Here is a 19,430-nt window from a genome sequence, read left to right as displayed (position 1 = left end):
GAACGGCTGGAAGTGGAGTGCTAACAGTTGTATAGATTGCAAGACATGGTTGGCCAGAGGACTGTTACAGATGCTGCAAAAAATCGGTTTTATTGGACAGCATTTCAGAGGTGTTCTTGTTTATTATGTTATGATTCCTCTAATTCTATTACAAATGTTTTTGAGCACCATCTTGTATTTCACCAAACATCGTGACCTGCTAGCACAAGAATACTCATCCAAGGAATTCCACTGAATAGGTCACTTAACAAATTGTACTAAGGGGTAGCACAGTTGTGCAGTGGTTAGCAGAGCTCCAAGGTTCTGGTGTTTAATCTTAGTTTGGTTGCTGTCTAGTGGACATTTCTCCCTGTGCCTGTTTTTCTTTGTGTACTCGATGTTTGTTACGTTGACTCTCAATTCTGAAATGGCTTTCTGTGGATGTGTGCATAAGTGTGTCCCATCTAGGACTGATTCCTGCCTTGTGCTCAATGATTCCAAGACAGACTCAGGACCCCTGCTGCCCTGAACTGGTCAGCAGGTATAGAAAAAAACACCATGACATTCAACTGCTTAATCCAAATTCAGGGTCGGCAAGGCAGAATAGGGTGCCAGTCCATATCTCAGGGCAACAATACTTGTACAGATTTTAAAAAATATCTGAAACAGAACATACTCACTTTAAGGCTCTTTATAGCACACAAAAACATGTAAAATTATAATGAAACAATTCTGATTCAACAGTTAAATATTTTCAGTCCAAGATATTTCTGCACATTGTTTTGCAGCATTTTTAACTAAAACAAATTTATGATTCTGAATGAAAGATAATTGTCTACCATTGAGACAAAAAGATACATTTAAATAAGCAGTCTGAACCAGTGCACCTGCAGTTACCCACCTATCATAATGTGTTTACTCAAAGGTCTTAGACATGATGAACTCTTCCAGAGTCAAGGGTTCATTAATAGTGGCATTTGTAAGACACTGCATAGAAAATATAACCTGCAAATTGCACTGATTTTATAGTGCTGTGCTATCCCGCATATGGACCATCCTACTGCTATAAACCCCATGCTTACATTGTTTATTAAATATTTTTGTAAAATATAGAAAAATAATACTAATGTAATGGCATTCATTAGAAGAGTATATGAACATAACATACATGCTTTAATACCATTTTTACATTGTCATGTAACTAAAAATCAGCCTTGTGGTGGTCGCAATAGCTTTCATATGCACCATAACAATACTCTATTTTCAATTGATATACTATTGCTAGTGGTCTGTTATGGAGAGTGTATGGCTAGTTGTAGTTCATATTTCTTAAACATTACATTTGTGAAAAAAAAGAATCTGATGGAAACTTAAAACTGATGCCAACACTCAAGCTAAAATTGTTGGCTGCAATGGAACAAAGCTGGTCAATGAGGCGGTAAGTCGATAAATTATAGTGTCAACAGAAATACTGAACTATTAAAAACATCGGATAATGCAATCACAAGGTATTTTTCAGTGTAATGTACATATCAAATACATGCTTATTCCCTGTATGTGTGACAGATTACAGAGCCACGCTTACAGAGCTGCCATCCCATTTCATTCAGTTTGTGACTAGTTAAGTGACTTTTTGCATTTGTTGCTTGCATTTCTTATTTTTTCAGTTACAAAAGCCATTTAACTTCCCTGGTATGACTTCAAGTAGCAGAAGAACTGAGTTTATGTCGCAAAGATTCATGCAAGCTGCTGATGTCAGCGAGTTTTCACAAGCATGGTTCATTCTGTAGATGACTCAATAACTTATGTTAAGGATCAATTTTGACATCAGTAGTAGCTACTGGACAGTTAAAAAAGGAAATATACAAAATACACAAGGTGAAATAACCTCTCAGAATATTGAAACAGTAAAGTATAAGTAACTAAGTTGTGCAGAATGTTTCTCTGATGTAAGATGGATGATTTGGAAAATTTGCTAATGTTTACAATGGGAGTTTTAGAAATTTCAAAAATGTGCATGGCACTGTCTATTTATGTATCCCAACAAAAACTGAACTTTCCTAACAAATTTCCTTTGAAGAATAAGCTTACAAAATTTCAAGAACTTCAGTCCTGTGTAAGCCAAGTTACTCTGTGCAGACAGACAAACAGACACACATGACAGAGACGGTAGGTGCTTTTTGTATTTCATTTGAATGCTCCTGAAAGGACATTGAGGGGGCTCAAAAAGCAATGTCCCTTCTGAGCATTAATACATAATCAATGTAAAGTATCAGGGCTTGCTTGGACTCTGTTGGGTACTATATAGAGTTTGAGTCCACAACCTACAAATCTCTCTCTCCTTAAGTTTTCTCCAAACTCACTAAAAACTCATCACCTTTCATTCCTCCAGAAAATCCTCTCCAGTTGGCAAAAACCATGAGGGGCAGACCTTCCCGATTGAAATCTTTGATGGCTTGAGCAGTCTTGAAGGCTGAATCTGGAAACCACACCTGGCCGGCCTGCTGGATGATCTGAGGATGACAGACAGAAAGAGGAGACAGCAAAAAAAATAAGGTAATGAGATACCCAAAAAATCAGACATGGATGAAGCAACAGGGGAAAAGGCCCACTGCCTCCCAGGTCAACTCTCCCAAATTTTGTATGGGCACAACTTTCATTCACAGGGTGATTCAGAACAATCTGAACACTTTCAAAAATGTATTATTCAACAACTAAATACAGTATACTGCGGTGGGCTAGCACCCTGCCCGGGATTTGTTCCTGCCTTGCGCCCTGTGTTGGCTGGGATTGGCACCAGCAGACCCCCGTGACCCTGTAGTTAGGATATAGCGGGTTGGATAATGACTGACTGACTGACTAAATACAGTAATAATAATAATAATTCATTACATTTATATAGCGCTTTTCTCAGTACTATAATATGAACATATACTGTAGTATGCACCAAATGTAGAAATGCCTTTCATTTTTCCCCAGACTTTGTCACTTGAGAAAATGAAGGAATGCATCGTGGCTGTTGTGTCAAATATTCTGATCAAATCAAATCAAACTGAATTTTATTTGTCACATGCAAATATACATAGAGTACAATATGTGGTAAAATGCTTAGTTGCTAAAGTCAATAACTGTGCATCTAAGAAGAATAAGAATCCAACGTCTGTCTGCCTGTCTGTATGTCCGCTTTTCATGAGAGAACTACTTAACAGATTTAGATCAGGCTTTTTTCTATAATTTGCTTGAACATTCCAGTTGTTTTGCCCCCATCTCTCATTGTGCCAAGTATCATAGATTGCTTCAGTACCAATTTATTTACGCAAATCCAAGGGAGACGCAGCAGACCGAGGTTGAGGAGGGTGGGGACCTCCTCGCTCATGCTCCAGCCTCGGGGCGTGTACCTTACCTCTGCAAAGCTAGCGAACAAAAGAACTACTTAATGGATTTAAATGAGGTTTTTTTCTATAATTTGCTTGAAGATTCTGGTTGATTTTGTGACTTCTCTGATCGCGCAAAGAATCAAAGTTCGCTTGCAGGAACGATATATTTGCACTAATCCAAGACACAGGCTGCGGGCTATGGGGAGGGGGAAGCGTAACGTCAGGAGTAGGGAGCCAGGCAGGGATCTCCTCACTCGCGCGCCAGCCTCCGTTCACTCTACCTCTGCATTTTGGAGTGTACCTTGCCTTCGCTTAGCTAGCGATACCTGTTTGTTTATTGATTTTTAAAGTTTGTCCTGTTTCACTACTACATGGGCAGTGCCGCGGGGGACAGCTAGTTTTAAATACATGATAAATAACTAAATAGATAACTGGATAACTGAATGTAACACAATTAACAATTGGACATGATGTACTTATAGACACTTTTCTTATTTGAGCTGTGGATGGACTATTATAAAAAGCTCCCTCTCAGTACTTCTGACCTGCACCTCAAGCAGCAGTACCATTTAACTAATTGCAGCAAGGAAAACAGGTCGTTGTTTGGATGGCTGGTGTCAGTGATAATTTTCTTTGCCCTGGTCTAACATTACTTGGTGTAGATGTCCTGGATGTTAGGGAGCGCACACCCAGCCGTGACATATCCCCAACGGTTTCGGATGAATTAGACTACAGGATCACTGTGACATAAGAGATACATATTGAGCATTTATATGATTAAGAAAAAAACAAGAGTTCCTTTTCAAAACTGGTTTAGAGTACATGTTCAAGTGAGAGTTATGGACTAATACATTTTTGAAAGTGTTCAGTTCTTTTGGAATCAGCCTGTATCAAGAAAGGAGGATGATCCTTTGAGAAGAACCCTCTAGCAGTTGTGTCAGCTCTGCATGCAGAGTTTGCTGAAGACCCACATACTTTTTCATAGCAATTTGCCAATCAGCATACCTTTGCCTCAGAGTCCAGGTTTGCTGGGTCCGCTGGGATCGACAGTTCCACTGACCTCGTTTCTACAGCAACCACTCCAGTAGGTATTCCACCAAGCCTACAATTGAGCCACAGCATCCATGAAATGAGTTTCTGTGCAAAAAGCAATACTGGAAAGCACAGAAATAAAGACCAACAGGTACTAATTGTTTTGAATTGCTTGATATGATGGATGGCCTGTTTGTACAGAAAGCATCAAATACAGTTGACGGTCATGGGGCTGCAGCTGCCTATTGAACTGTTGACAGAGGCACATATTTGATGTCAATAGTGAGTGGTATAATTAGCCAAGAATGCAGTCTGTTTGTAAATGTTTATTCTGTATGAGAATGTAATAATTCAGATAGATTGGTTTAGTCTAAAAGAGAACTTCTAGACTTGACAGGACCAAGGGTAGTGTGGAGAAATGATCCCCCAGAGGAAAGTTTTGATCCACAGATACTGAAAGGAAGATAGTGTAACCCCCTTAGTGCTAAAAAAAATGCCAGAATGAGAGAATAAAGAGGACAACACACCATCAGGACCAAATAGGTCAAGGGAGCTTCCAATCTTAAATTAAATTAAATTTGGTGGTCTCCTGCAAAGAAAGCATTTCATTCTTTAGGTGCAGTATGAGAAGAGAGAACATGTTAATAATCCATTAGGACCAGGAAAAGTGATTCGATATTTAAATAAAGTAGAAAGAAACTAAATGAATTAACTTTTAAGGAACAAGTTTTTAAGAAGTAGTTACCTTAAAAGAATCAAACACTTGTTAAGGATCTTTCATTCTTTAGATATTAAAGCAGAGCTAAAAAGAACTTTTTCAAGCATTGGGATATTGTGAAAATCAATAGGCGATCCCCTGAATGGCTAATCACTATGGGAAGCAATTCTACACTCAGCAATGCATGTGAGAATGATGGGAATGAGAGATTCAAGTGTGTTTTCATGATTATGGTGCTGTTTGGAAAAACAAACCCAAGGATAAGGACACTTTGTGCTTAAGAGGTACCTGGTGGACCACTGCCTTGCATAGAATTCGTAGAGATTATGTATTTTGGGTGTAACAGCTGAGTTAGCTCTTTATACCTGGCTCTGCCCACAATCACCGTCTGTGCCCATGGTTGCATGATTTCCAAAAATGAGCCATGGTCAAAGAAGCCGCTTATCCACTGGCCTTTCTGATCTGCACATTTAAAAGATAGAGAGAAAGAGAAAAACACAGAGCTTAGGACCTTAAGGTTAGTTTCACATCACACAGTTGGCTTTCGGAACAAGTAGCTTTCAAGATGCAAGACAGTGGGATCTGCCATTTTTGTTAAAGCTATGGAAAGGAAATCCCAAAATGCATCGACCCTCCAGGAAGCTCCACTGCTTTAATCCTGAAGAAAACCAAGCTTGATACAGGCTTTTAAAACTAAGAACAAAGGTGAACCCAACAAGAAGTCAGGATTCAATTCCGGGAACTTTTTTTTTTTTCGTCAGCCCCAACTTGTAATTACTATGTTCAATAAACCAGGCTGCCACGACCCGCAGTAAAATATGACCATCAATTCCAGTATTATCTCATAATCGAGCTGCTGGCCAATTGCAGAGATGCCGCACTCGTGAGAGACTTCACAATGAGAAATATCACACTGCTGGCTTCTGCAATGAATTACTTTAACTTTTCACCTCAAGATATCTGCTTGAACTTATCACCGCGAATCATCTGCTTTTTTTTTCCTTTTAACTACATACACTAAATTAAAATGTGAAGTCACTCCATTCAAAATTTGCTGTTGCAGCAATTGTGAGATGAAGAAAAAGGATAAAACTGACCTTAAAAATTATGATATGTATGTATACATACATATATATTTATATATACATGTATATATTATTTCAACACCTCGCTATATATCAAAAGTATTGAGCTCAGATGTCTCATAGACTTGTGCAACAGACGCAACACCTCACAGCACAAGTGAGATACAAGCAAACATCATGCCACCTGCATCAGCCATACAGTCATGGGAAAGTCCCAGCATTCAGATGCCGCCACCACCCCGAGCACCAGTATGAAGTGGTGCTCTGAGCATGACCTTTCACACAAGATATTTGCAGAGGTGGAGCCATGCCTGGAATCATTAAATTGTGTAGTCACCTGGTAGCAGGCCTGTGAAGTGCAGCGCTGTCAGAACGCCGCTCTGTGATGCTAGATCTGAGACCAGACAAAGGTGCAGTCTCCTTAGTATCTGGCTTGAGTCAGAAGTCACTTCCAATACCTGTGGCTGTGGATTTTAGTATATGTGTGAATTGAAGTGCAATGTCCCCAGTGACAACCAAGAAGAAAAATTACCTAGTATACCACCCCTATATTTTTCAGTTAAAAATCTGCTGTTTTGTTAGATTTGTTGTCGTGCTATGAATTCTGGGTGGTGCTTATAGGGAGCTCTGCAATACCATATGCCAATCGTCTTCACTATAGGGTAAGAAATACAGACATAGGTTTCCTAGGAGCAAAGATGAATTCTTACTTTGACTCGGCCGTCCTGCCAGCATCCAGCGAGGGTCATAAGGAGCCTTGGTAGGGACAAAGTCCACTGATCTCTCAATGGGGTCTTTTGGTGTCAAGATTGGAACTGGACTAGAGGTACACTAGAGGAAAGAGAAGAATTGTCATTTCACGCCCTTCACCATGTAAAGGGAGACTTCATAAAGAGATGACACAAGCTCACCTTAGGCATGTATGAGAGCCACAGAAGTAGTGTAAAAACGCCCTCAAAGTCATCACACACTGTGCTGTGAGTCACTCCATTATTGTGCATTATCTGAATTCCACCTAGCTGGTTGTTGGATGTGTAGACTTCTCGTCCCAAAACCTGCAAAGATGTCATGCAGTGGTCAGCAGTAATATAAGGAGTAGCAAAAGTCTAACTAGAGCTCACATAATGGAATAGAAAAACAGTGATATTGATATCCAAAGGGTTCATTTATGACAGCTACTCTTGAAAAAAGTAACAGAATATTAACAGTTCCATTTGTATTAAAACAAGCAACGTTAAATATGGCAGTAAGTACTCATCTGTTTGTTTAAAATACAAAAGTTCACAAATTTATAAATGGAGACTTTACAATTTTGTGAACAAAGATCCCTTGAATAATTTATTTTCTCCACTCCTCCTTCTCCTCTTTCTTTGTCTTGCACTATTCTTCACCTACTGCCTCATACGACTCCTTCTGGTTTCCATGAACTCCTTCTGGTTTACTGCTTAGAATGATGTTGGGCTGTCTAAGTCCATTGTGAAAAGGACAGTAGAGCTAGCTGTCCTAGTCTGAGCTACAGTACAGTATTTCCAAAGTATTGACACTGAGATGGATACGCTGAACACAGGCTGGAGTCACCATGGTGATCACCTGACCTTGCTGTTTAACATGAGATCTGCTCATCTCACATCTTGGGCTACAGGCAATTACGTGGAGTTAGCTTAGAAAAGATCTTTATCTGAGGTGTTCAGTAGAACAGTAAAGCAATTTTATATTGTGTTTAAAAATACTGGCCAAATCCTTCATTCTCCATTCTCCTGGCATGACTTTGCTACTGCTGTTTCTCTCTGCCAGCCTTTCATAACCTCTTTCCTTTTTGATTTGTTAAATAATTTCTCTGCTAACTTCTCACCTAAATTCTTTACATAGGTAATGTGCTTCTCTTTCCAAAATACTTCTCTGCTCCAGGTTTGTTGGCACACATAGGAAAATGTTCAAGAGATTATGGAAGGTAATGTTCCTATTAATATGTTGATAATATGATTTTTTTCCTTCATTGTATTCTCCCAACATAATTATTTCCACTTTCCATTTCCCAGAGGGTTCCTTGCAACACCAGTGAAATTCTGTGGTAGCAAAATGAACAGTTGGCAAAAAGTAATCCCCTCCTAATCTGCATGAGTAAGTATGCAATAATCTATCACTTACTTTTATTGTAAATCGATATATAAGAGCAATGTCTTAAAAAGAGTGGACCCAAAAGGGAGGGGTTACCTGTCAATTACCACCAAGTACGGCCCTCCACCCTATTTAAGGGAGGGGCTCCTATGTTCCTGGCAGTTTATTGAAAGCACAAGGACAGTGGAAAGTTTTTGTGAGTTTCGGTACTATTGCTATTGCATTGTGGATTTTGACTCTGTGCTTTGTTTTCAGCTTTTTCAAGTTTGTCTTGGATTTCGTTTTGTGACTGTGAGTATTTTTAAACCTGTACTTTGTTTTTGACCACGCTTCTGGATTCTGTATTAGGACTTGCTTGCTGTGTATTACCTTGCCTTTCAGGCAATTCCTTGGTGCTCTTTGGAGCTTAGGGGCTTGCAAAGCCTTTTTGCTAAAATAAACCATTTAAATTTTATAAGGATTTGTCTCGGCCCTTTGGGTATCTAGTCAGGTATTTGCTGGTATTTTCCCCCTCTAACGGGCAATTTTGGAAATTGTTTTTGGTGTCTGTGCTTTCAAGACTCCCTAGATCATGACACCAGGGACCAGGCAACACCAGACTAAGCCAGGTTCCTGTGTTTTTTCTACTCCTTTCTATCTTTAGGTTCATAGAAACTGCTTGGGACCCACTAAGTATGCAGATACTTGTATTTATGGGAGCTCCTCCTACAAGACAGAGATGATGTTGCAGTCACTCATTACTTTGATATTCTTTCAACATGTGAACCTCTAGACTGTAACTGAAGCCTTGCTGGACTTTGAACCATTTTAAGCACTTCATTTACTTGTTTGAGTTAGGTTAGTGTTGTACAACTGCGCTATCCATTTTCTAATTTTCTCCAGAGAGAGTTTTCTCCTTGGGCACAAATGTCGCTAAGGAAGTCTTAACCTATTACTAAAAATTAAACATGCAGAACCAAACAGGTTAGAGAATAAGGAAGAAGCCTCAAAAGGAGATCATGAAAGGACACTTGTCTATCCGTCTTTACAGAGTACTCAGCACTCAACTGAAGTCTTGCATGCTAAAAAAATTAAACTGATTTCACCATAATAAATAGTGACAAGCTTTTAGTGAATAAAGTCTACAGTCCCTTTTAGTTTAGCACAAAGCCAACTGCGCTTTGATGGGTGGCCATAATTCAAGTGCTCATTCACTTGTAGTTGGATATTATAACTCAGCAGGTTTGTGAACCTGGATTTGCCTTCTTCTTATAACATCTGGCACAGGCCAACACTATTCAAAATATGATGTCAATCACTGGGCACATCGCGCACACACACCCACACACACGCATATCTGTCCAATTGCCAATGAATGTAACATGGATGCCTTTGTTATGTGGGAGGAAATCTGAGAAAACTGGAGAAAAACTAACAACTTGCACCATGCCATGCTTCAAACTCAATGAGACAACCATACTATCCTTTCCTGAACCATTCTGTTCCAACTTGTGGTTGTAAAAAGTGATGGTACACATGATTATTGTATCCTATGTAATGTCTCTAAAGGTATAACCAACTCCTCCCATGCTGATGCTTATGGTTCATGGAAGGAAGAAAAGAAATGGGATAAGGATAAGCGGTATAAAAGGAACACTGCCCTTTGATATAATCACCTACTCACAATGGGGTGTACTGGCCATGGATTATATTCAAATTATCTTTAAACGTAAAAACATGAACAAAAATGTCAAGATAGCAGAGTGCGTGCTCCTATGTACTGGATCAATTTGAATCATCAATACAGCTCATCAGCTGGGTTACCATGAACCTGCAGAACAAGTCGTAATGAGTGGGGTAGTTTATTAGATATGATAGAAAACGCCTTCCACAGTTACAAACGCTGCCTCCTGATGTATCCTTCCACTAAAACAGAAGGCAGTCTGCATGCATTTTTTTCAGTCGACATTATCATAGGACTACCACAGCCAACAACTGGCCTATCACTTGTCCAGTCTGATCACTGGATGTTGCACCTTGTGTATATAACTCTGGTGGCCAGCATTAGTGATCAGGAGAACAAGGCAACACTAATGTGGGCTCTGAGACTTTCAGCATAACTCTTCATCTGTAAGAGGGATAAAAAGAATTATCTCACATCTTCTGTTTGTGCTTACTAGATTGCAAAAGATGGAAGGAGTATTGTGATTATTAATTCTAGGTATTTTTCCAACAAATTCTAAAGTAGGCATTACTTCCACACTACACTGATTACATTAAACATAAGCAATGCATACCAACTGACATGAATGATATGAACAACACTATTGTGTTTCTAATGGTTCTCTTTCCAACCTTCTTGGAAGTTTTTATTTTATTCTTTGCACGGTTTATGCTGCATAGGACGCCCACTTCTTACAGCTACTTTGGTATTTACCTATAAGTAGAGCTTTGTTATAGATCAAAATTTGCCTTATTGAACCCAAAACTATAATAACTGATACCACTGTGTCTACAGTTCACCACACTTGTAGCACTCGTTTGCACCACACAAATAAAAAAAAAAAAAAAAAGTATATTCAAAACAAATATTAAAAAACGTCACCTGAAACGACAATGTGTTATAACTAGAGGTTTGTCATCTGCAAGACAACACAGGCTGAAGCTAATAGAATGTCACAACACTCCAGTTGCAGGTGTTCCTATTGGACACTAAGCATGCTGTGAGGTTTCACAGGTGGACCTTGGAACCACTGGGGGAAAGGTTTAGGGTTAGGATTTCACTTTATTCTTGGTGCTACTGAAAATGTGACACGATTGAGCATACTAGTGGCATTATTTTATTTAGAATAGCAGAAAAGCTACATGCAAAAAAATGACTTTTTTCAGAATATGCCTGGAACACGTCAGATCTTAACAGCCCTTGAACAAAAATATGATTTTTAAACTAGAATGGCTAAAGAAAGAAAGAAAGAAGTACATGGAGGAAAAAATCACTGGTATGCAGTCAAAAATGATGGCCAACATCACTTCAAATGAATAAGACAGAGATGCTGCCATGTGAACAAAAAAATTGAATAAATAAATAAATGGTTGATACACGAGAAAGTAGGGTGAAATGACACCTTTTATTTACTAATAAAAGGTGTCATTTCACCCTACTTTCTCCTGTATCAATCTATGGCTAACACGGTACAACACTCTACTGCTATGAATAAATGGTTAGACATGTCCAGCTGTGGAGTCAGCCAATCCATCTCATTGTAAATAAAACCATGGACAATAAAATAAAATAAAATAAAATAAATCAATTTGTAGCCAGTTAACTGAGACTTCTAATGCACCATATACCATAAGAACTCTTCTTACACTTGAAGCACATGCAAATTTAGTGACACACTTAAAATGATCCAGTGAGCTAGAAGCTGGATTCCAATCTGCACCTTGTGATTTCATATCCATCTGTTTAACTACTAAAAACCAAGAACCTCTGCACTTCTCCAGCAAGCCCAATGAAGGACATTCCCATCTGTACTATCAAAGAGCAGTTAAAGCCTAACCCGAGCCAGATGGAGTCTCCTGCAGATCAGCCACACTAGTGTTCGGTCCCAGATAAATTCCAGTTGTCCATTCATGGCAGACATGCCACAAAGAGACAACGGTGCCTCCAGAGACCAGGAGGTCAAAAACACGAGTTAACAATTAAAAGAATATAAAAAAGTTATTTGCCCCCCTCTGGTCAGCTTGCAACAAGAGAATGGGCCCATGGGGATGCTTTGTATCCTCAAGTGCATATTAATTATCCAGAGCCTCTGATCTGTGTCAGGGCATCTGCAAGGATCGATCCTCTCAAGAGTAAGTGTTCTGTGATCTGGCAGGGCTGCAAGCACGATGATCTCTTGAAAATGTCTGAGTTCAATCAATAGTGAGCTCAGTGCACAATACATCTTACCACCTCATCACCCCCACCTCCCGACAAACCTGCTGTGTTGTGCTACACTGGCAGACACATACCACTACTGATGCATTCTGGGTGCTTCCCAGACATGGGCACAGGAATTGGCATGGAGTTCTTCTCACACACTCTTTGCCAGAATATATGAATGCATGCTAACCTACTATGACTCTCTGCATGAGGTTGACTAACTGTGCTGCAAGCCAGAAAGTGCACATGTGGCCTGGCAAAATAAACAGATTTCACTCCACCTGACAACAAGCACAGCTGCCACCTGCCCCAGTGCATCATGAATCCTTCCCACTGTAGTTTCAGCTAATCAGCAGACACCTATCAGTTAGTCAGAGAACTGCCAGTCAAGCTGATAGTGGGTACATATCCAGCAGTTCATCTTATCAATTTAGTATCACCAGTGCAATGATAGTTATGAAGATTAGTGACTGAAATCCTTCAGCATGTGGCTATGTTCATTTTTAATAAAGTTGCAGAAGGTGACTAACCTCACATTACACAATCCTTTGTCCACATACATACATCCAGAGCAGTCTATCACTAAGGCTGCTATAGTATTCTACAGGAAGGACCGGGCCAGGGTCCATCTGTTTACTCGCAGTCCAATAACAAAACACAATCACTGTAACTGAAGCCTCAGAACCCTGTGGGATGCCACGGCCCATCCAGGAATACTACCATCACTACCACTATTCTATGAATGCACTCAACATCTTCTTGACTCCTTTAAATTTAAAGAAACATAAAGCCAGGGGTGTGATTGGTAGTGGAGGTGGTCCTCGAAGAACTCCTAAAGATGTTAGGAGCAGAAAATGTATGTAAGGGCTTGACATTTACATTTACAAGCCACAAGGGAGCAGACTGAAGTTAAAAGCACAACCAAATCTTTCAGGAACAAAATGGAGACCACTAATTTAAAGGTTGGAAGCAAAAGCACCAAAGGAAACACCTACTCTTGTGACTCAGGCGCCGCTGAGTGGCAGCCTTTTCAGCTGCTCCGTTGTGAATTTCCCATTGGGATTAATAAAGTATCTATCTATCTACTCACCACAAGAGGGCACTATGGAGGAGAGGGCGAAAAGGAGATGGTTAACATGGCATTCAGATACAAAGTAACCTCCCTAAAATACCTAAAGAACACCAGGGGAAAGAACCCTAAGTAATTCCTCAAGAACATCTACAATATACGTGAGGGCACGCTGGAAAAAAAGGCACAATGGTATCCTATTACAAAGTACAAGAGAAGCAAAAGGCTCCAAAAAGCCATTCAGCACCAAGGACAGCACACATGAAGCTGACCAAAGGACGGTCATAAGTGTAGGCACGCAAAGGATCCTACTTCTCTAAGGAACATATACTACATAGAAAGCCTAGAAAAGCGTAAAATAAAAAGGAGGGCAGCAAGGAGAATTTGACTATATAATGTGCTATTAAAGCAACTCTCTGATGCCTTCTGCTGTGAGGTTCCAAATTATGTCCCTGTACAAACCCTGCCTTGCCGGCTATGCCAGAATTTGTTCTTTTCCCGATTTTTTTTTTCTGCCTTCCTGCTCCAGCAGAATCAGAAACGCTGCAGTGTTACAATACTGAGGTGCTCAGTCTGCTTCTATTAAAGTAGGCAAATTGAAATTTACATGTTATTGCGTTCCGGCATGCAGCGCTTTGCGATGTGTCATCTAATTTTAAATCGAGCCACGTTAATTCACTGACGGGGAAAGAGGGAATGGGGGAGGTAAAAAAAAAAAATCTCTGTCTCAGCAAAAGTTTTCATTAAAATTTTAGACAAATGATCTCTATGTCCTTCTACCAAGCAGCCTGGGGCATCATGCTATTTCTATGCAAATAACAACCTCACGCTTTTCTATCCTATTATTTCCACTGGAGCTGTTGCAACATGACCCAGACTGCAGAGACGGAGCGTGCGTGTGTGAGGGGGTTGGGGGGAAGGGGGGCGGGTGGGTGGTGAGCAGTGAAGTGTGAAAATATATAACACCAGGAGTGTAACAGAGACAAGAACAGCACACAAAGACATGACAACAATTTGCTTCTTCTTGCCTCTTATGCTACAGCCCGACCCACAAGAGCCCAATTCGGGAATGCTGCCTGGTGCACAGTGTAGGTTTGCTGCTTTCAGCCACACACACACACACACACACACACACATACGCACGCACACACACACACACATTTTTTCATGTCATTGGTCTGTCAGATGCAAAGGAATATGAAGTGGCAGCACTTTTGTGAGAAATCTCTCCTTATTGAAGGCTTCTTTCTTTACTTGATACCAAAGGCTTGCTGTCTCCAGGCAGATGGCCAGAAGTTAACTGTTCCCCTGGAAGCTCCATTATTGGAATCATTTTCCAAAAGAAGTTTACAGCTAAGACACAGCTGCCCACTACCCTTCCTCCCCTAAACACTATGAAGCATCATCCCTCCCTTAAAGCAATCATAAAGCACTGTAATGTAATGTAGGTATGAATTTTGTTACTGAAGTGTGAGGTAAGGTGACATGGCTAAGGCATCTATACAGTCAGTGTATGAATAGAGATTTACCTAACAGCTTAAGTTAAACCCTATACTTGAGTGCAGAGTCTCCCCTGTAAGTGTCAAGGAGGTAAAGTGACTTGGGTCAGTTTATTCAGGCATTCAGTGACAAGCTGGACTTTGAATTCCAATCTGTTTCTTTTAACCTTTAAATCAATGAGACTAATCGCCTCCATGACAGAAACAACAAAAAGACTTTAATAAAGGTCACTCAGGGAGTCCATGGGTGTCTGTTATCAAGTGAGTTGTCCAGCATATTCCATCAAGAAAGAGAAGAAGGCCTGAACTGGGAACTGATGACCTTATTCTCAAAAGGGTATACTACAGAAGACAAAGTAAATTTTCTTTAGGCATACAAAGACTAAGCCAATCTGTGATGAAACATCTGTAAGACAAATTCAAAGAGCTCCAAGTCCTCCTGCAAAACCTGGTATCCTACTTCAGGGGAAAAACAAAACACGTCTTCAAATGGCAGTGTCCTATGACAGAGCAGCTCTAGAGTTCTCTCTGCACCCAAACACATCACAGCTCTCTTTCAAGGTTCAATGGATGTTAGGGAGAAGCAGTCAATCCATCTGCTCCATGCCTGCATTTGCATTTCATGCCTTCTGGCTTTTTTGAAGTGGAAGCACTTTGATGCATTCAAAAGAACATATTACAGTTACAGAAATTTTATGGCAGGGTTGTTGGACGAAATCATTTAAAAAAGGTAAGGGAAGAGCAACACTAGAACCAAACTCACTTAAAAAATACACTGAACAGAGAATGAACAAGGCAGGGGTTGTTGCCATGGAAGGAATACACTATTCAAAAGCACAACTTATACTGGCATGGCTGAGAAAGAACCAGCAGGCACCAGGTAAATGCATGGCCAGTGCTAACCAAGTATATCTGTTGTGATTAGACCAAGACCTACCAAAAATTCCTATCTTAATTCACCAATCTAATTCCTACTGAATTTCCCAAAACCAATCATGTACTGTAGTAACTGGGGCCCTCCAAATGAGACATTGTAATCACAAGTGTCACTAACCTAAGAACAGCCAGAATCGCTAAAAAAGAAACAACTCTTCTATTTTCAGTTTGTGATATTATCATACTCCATCCTAATTATCAGACAATGATAACTGACCAATTTCAAGGTATTAGTGACACCACCTGTCAAACATAAATTTAATTTACCCATTTGATTTGACATTATACTTTGCTTTTGCTCATAATAATCATAGTAATTCTTTACATTTATATAGCACTTTTCTCACTACCCAAAACACTTTACATGAAGAACGGGGAGCCGCTTCAGCCACCACCAGTGTGCAGCACTCACCTACATGATGTGACAGCAGCCAATGTGAGTCAGTACACTTACCATACATTAGGTATTAGATGATTAAGGGGTTAAAGAGAAAACCAATCTGAGACGGGGAATGATTAGTAGGCCAGAATGACTAGGTTCTGGAGGGCAATTTAGCCTGGATATTGGGATACAACCTGTTCTTTACGAAGAATGCCCAGGAATCTTTAATGACTGCAGAATCAGGACCTCAGTTTTAAGTCGCATTCAAAGAACGGAACCATATTTACAGCATAGTGTCCCCGGCTAGGGGCACTGGGATCCACACACAGACAACATATGCTTCTCCACACCTCCTGTTTGCCTTTGCCTGGCAACAGCAATAACTCGCCATTTGTTTTGCCAGGAGATGAAAAAGTGAATAGAGACAGGGAGATAAACATAACTAAAAACAATCAAAACCACATAATTGATAGATCACGCACCAAAACATTAAACAAGTCAAAACGGCCTAGCAAAGTTTCAGAATCTATAAAACTGTTAGAAACAAACACCAAATTATCTTTTTACGAGAATCTTGAATATCAGAAGCCACATTGGGCATAGGGTTTGCTTTTAAAGTGTTGAGTATGTTACATCACAAAGTGCAACTTCTGGAAGCCATGTCCCCAACAATGAAGTGTTACACACCATGAAAACAGTGTAAAAAAAACATGACAGTAATAAAAAGTAACATTTTAGAAGTAAAGAATATGTAATTCAAAATTTCAGATGTTCAATGCACCCCCAATTATTTACACTAGACACACAATAAAAAATATAGAAGGTACAAATAATGCCTAAACTTTGCCATACTGTAACACTATTGCTTGAGGTCTTTTTTGGAACACAAGAAGCCTCTTGTCAAGCGAGCATTTTCTAGTTTGTTGCAGAATACCCAGGTTGGGGATAGCAGCGGGGATGAGGCCATCGAACTTTGATTCTCCCTGTTCTACATGAGCGTGATGCCCCACAGGCAAGCTGATGACCGAGTTCTTTTGTTAGCCTCCTCTCTATTGTGAGTCAGCAATATCACGACTCTGATCTTACCAGGACTTTGTCCTGATTTATTATGTTTACCATGAATACTCCTTTATGTTTAAATTTAGGTGTGTTTTTATATATTTATTGTTTAATAATTTACTATTATTAAGAAACTCTATTACATACATATTGAGTCTATATTTAGTGAGGAATGATACACAAGAATAAATTTAAAAGTTATTCTGATCTTCCAAATTTCTTTGTTTTCCCACTCACAATTTTTACACTACATTTACAGTATTAGTTTTTGTTTCCTTTTTTCTTATAACTTATGAGTAAACCTTTAGTTAGCAACAGGCTACCTCTCACTGGCTCAGTTTCTTCTTGTTGTTGCCCAAATGCATTACTGACCTTTCTACACCAGACACTGTCTCAGATTCTGTAACACTTATTCTGACGCAAGGCCTTCACATTTCATCCAAGGCTACTGTGCTTGACTAAATGATAGGTATAAGGGCCCAAAAGACATCAAAACCTAACGTGGGGTGACACGTCTGCACACTGTGGCCTGACAAGAGGAACAATTACCAACAATTCTTGACCTGCCCAGTTGGCACCAAAATCTTCACAAATGATTTTAAATGCATTCAAGGTGTCCCAGTCATCTCACATCATCGTGTACTATCTATATGTCATCAAGAATATCTACTCTGATCACATCATCTGTCAAAACTTGACACATGTTAGCCAAACCAATAAATGTCAATCTGATCAAAGACAAAGACCAAAGATTGACAGAGTTTTAACCCATGAGGCAGAGCACAGCCAAGTGGAGGCAAAATGAGGTGACACATACTGTATGTGGTTACAGTCGGAAAGATATCTCCAAAAATGTCACACCCTGAGATAAACCGAGAATCCTCTGTGTTGACTAGTCCTGTATGCACTTCTTTCTAACCCATGAATCACTTCAGCCAGTTTAGGACCAGTGGCGTTAAGGACAAAAAAGAACTAATAACAAGTCACAAAAAAAGCAGAATGTATGTGGTTACAAGAAACTGAAGACCTTTTCTTGACAAAACATGTTCAGGTAGAGACCATGAAATCAAAGACTCACTTTGTTCAATGCCCCTGCTCCAGTCAGTATAATGTGGGAATTCTCCACCTGGATAATTCTCTGCCCAAGCCTCACAAGGTAAGCACCAATACCAATGGCACGGCACGTAACCTACAAAGAAGGAAGAGACAAGCTGCCAGTTAACACATTTTATTATGCAAGGGTGGGCAAAATTAGGTTCACAGTTACGCGTACGTGAGGTCAGGAATCTGAGCACTTATGAGATTGTACCTAAGTGCACTGAGGCATTAATTTGAGTTAATAAAGTTAATAAAGCTATTGAGTTAATAAAGCATATCCTGCATGTCTTTTTACATATGAACAAATATAAACCTACTTTTTCCACCCCTGTATCTGTTCAAAATCAGTAGATGTACATTTATTTTATTTGTCCAAGTTACCACAGCAAAGTGATTAAGAAAATTAGATGCATTTACAAGAATATGAAGTTTTATATTATAATACCAGCACCTATGGCACCTGAGGATACCTTCTTATGTTATTAAAGCAGCTACCTACTTCCAGTTCAAGAGATTTAATAATCAAAGGCAAATATATTATTTTAGCTTAAAAAGAATGGACTTCAAGCAGCCAAAACAAGTCGAGATTCAGATACTGTCTGCAAAACAGAGCAGCATATGAAATCTGAGCACAAGAGACTACTGTTGATTTGCTAAGGCAAAGCCTTTAGAAAAATGACAGTTGCTGAGACATTCTTGTATGCTATTGTCTCCAGGTCTTTAACCACCATTAAAGCTCAAGGCTGTTTCCAGGACATTTGAGGGTTAATCTTGAGGAGCCGGCAAGCAATAGATACAGATTTGTTAATTAGGAGACACCGCCTCACCAGGTTCATAGTGATTATCTCTTCGTATGCCAGTGAGGACTCTCCTGCAATCATTCCTGATCCTCGCAGGTTTTCCACCCCCAAACCATCTTCTTTTCCAATGATGTCAGTAATCTTGTACCTATTACAAGAACAGCAAAGGAGGGCTCTTTCAAACTATTGGCACTATCAGGAAAGCAAAATTGTTCTACAAAAATGTGTTATTCTTAAAGTAAAAAAGGAAAACAAAGCATTTGAAAATTATCCACATTTGTCAGTTGAAAGCAGATATAACTTCATTACATAGAAAGTACCAAGAATGGCTTCAAGGTTTCTATTTACCTCTTTACCATCTCTCAAGCAACAAG

The 19,430-nt window shown here is 39.6% G+C and overlaps 1 protein-coding gene across 5 annotated transcripts in view; it reads right to left on the bottom strand.

The window, feature by feature from the left end:
* acaca (acetyl-CoA carboxylase alpha) overlaps positions 1–19,430 on the bottom strand; it is a 188,444-nt gene that overhangs the window by 32,467 nt on the left and 136,547 nt on the right. For all 5 annotated transcript variants that reach the window (XM_051931343.1, XM_051931345.1, XM_028807062.2 and 2 more), the window contains 7 exons: positions 19,084–19,204; positions 18,237–18,347; positions 7,103–7,246; positions 6,902–7,022; positions 5,472–5,568; positions 4,362–4,458; positions 2,357–2,492 (listed from right to left, as the gene is read on the bottom strand). In XM_051931343.1, the coding sequence (XP_051787303.1) occupies positions 2,357–2,492; positions 4,362–4,458; positions 5,472–5,568; positions 6,902–7,022; positions 7,103–7,246; positions 18,237–18,347; positions 19,084–19,204 (827 nt within the window). The remainder of the gene's footprint in view (positions 1–2,356; positions 2,493–4,361; positions 4,459–5,471; positions 5,569–6,901; positions 7,023–7,102; positions 7,247–18,236; positions 18,348–19,083; positions 19,205–19,430) is intronic.

The sequence above is a fragment of the Erpetoichthys calabaricus genome, chromosome 8 (genome assembly GCF_900747795.2).
Source record: "Erpetoichthys calabaricus chromosome 8, fErpCal1.3, whole genome shotgun sequence".
Taxonomy (NCBI): domain Eukaryota; kingdom Metazoa; phylum Chordata; class Cladistia; order Polypteriformes; family Polypteridae; genus Erpetoichthys; species Erpetoichthys calabaricus.
The sequence above is the reverse complement of the archived record's forward strand: the minus strand, read 5'-3'. Positions and strand labels throughout refer to the sequence as shown.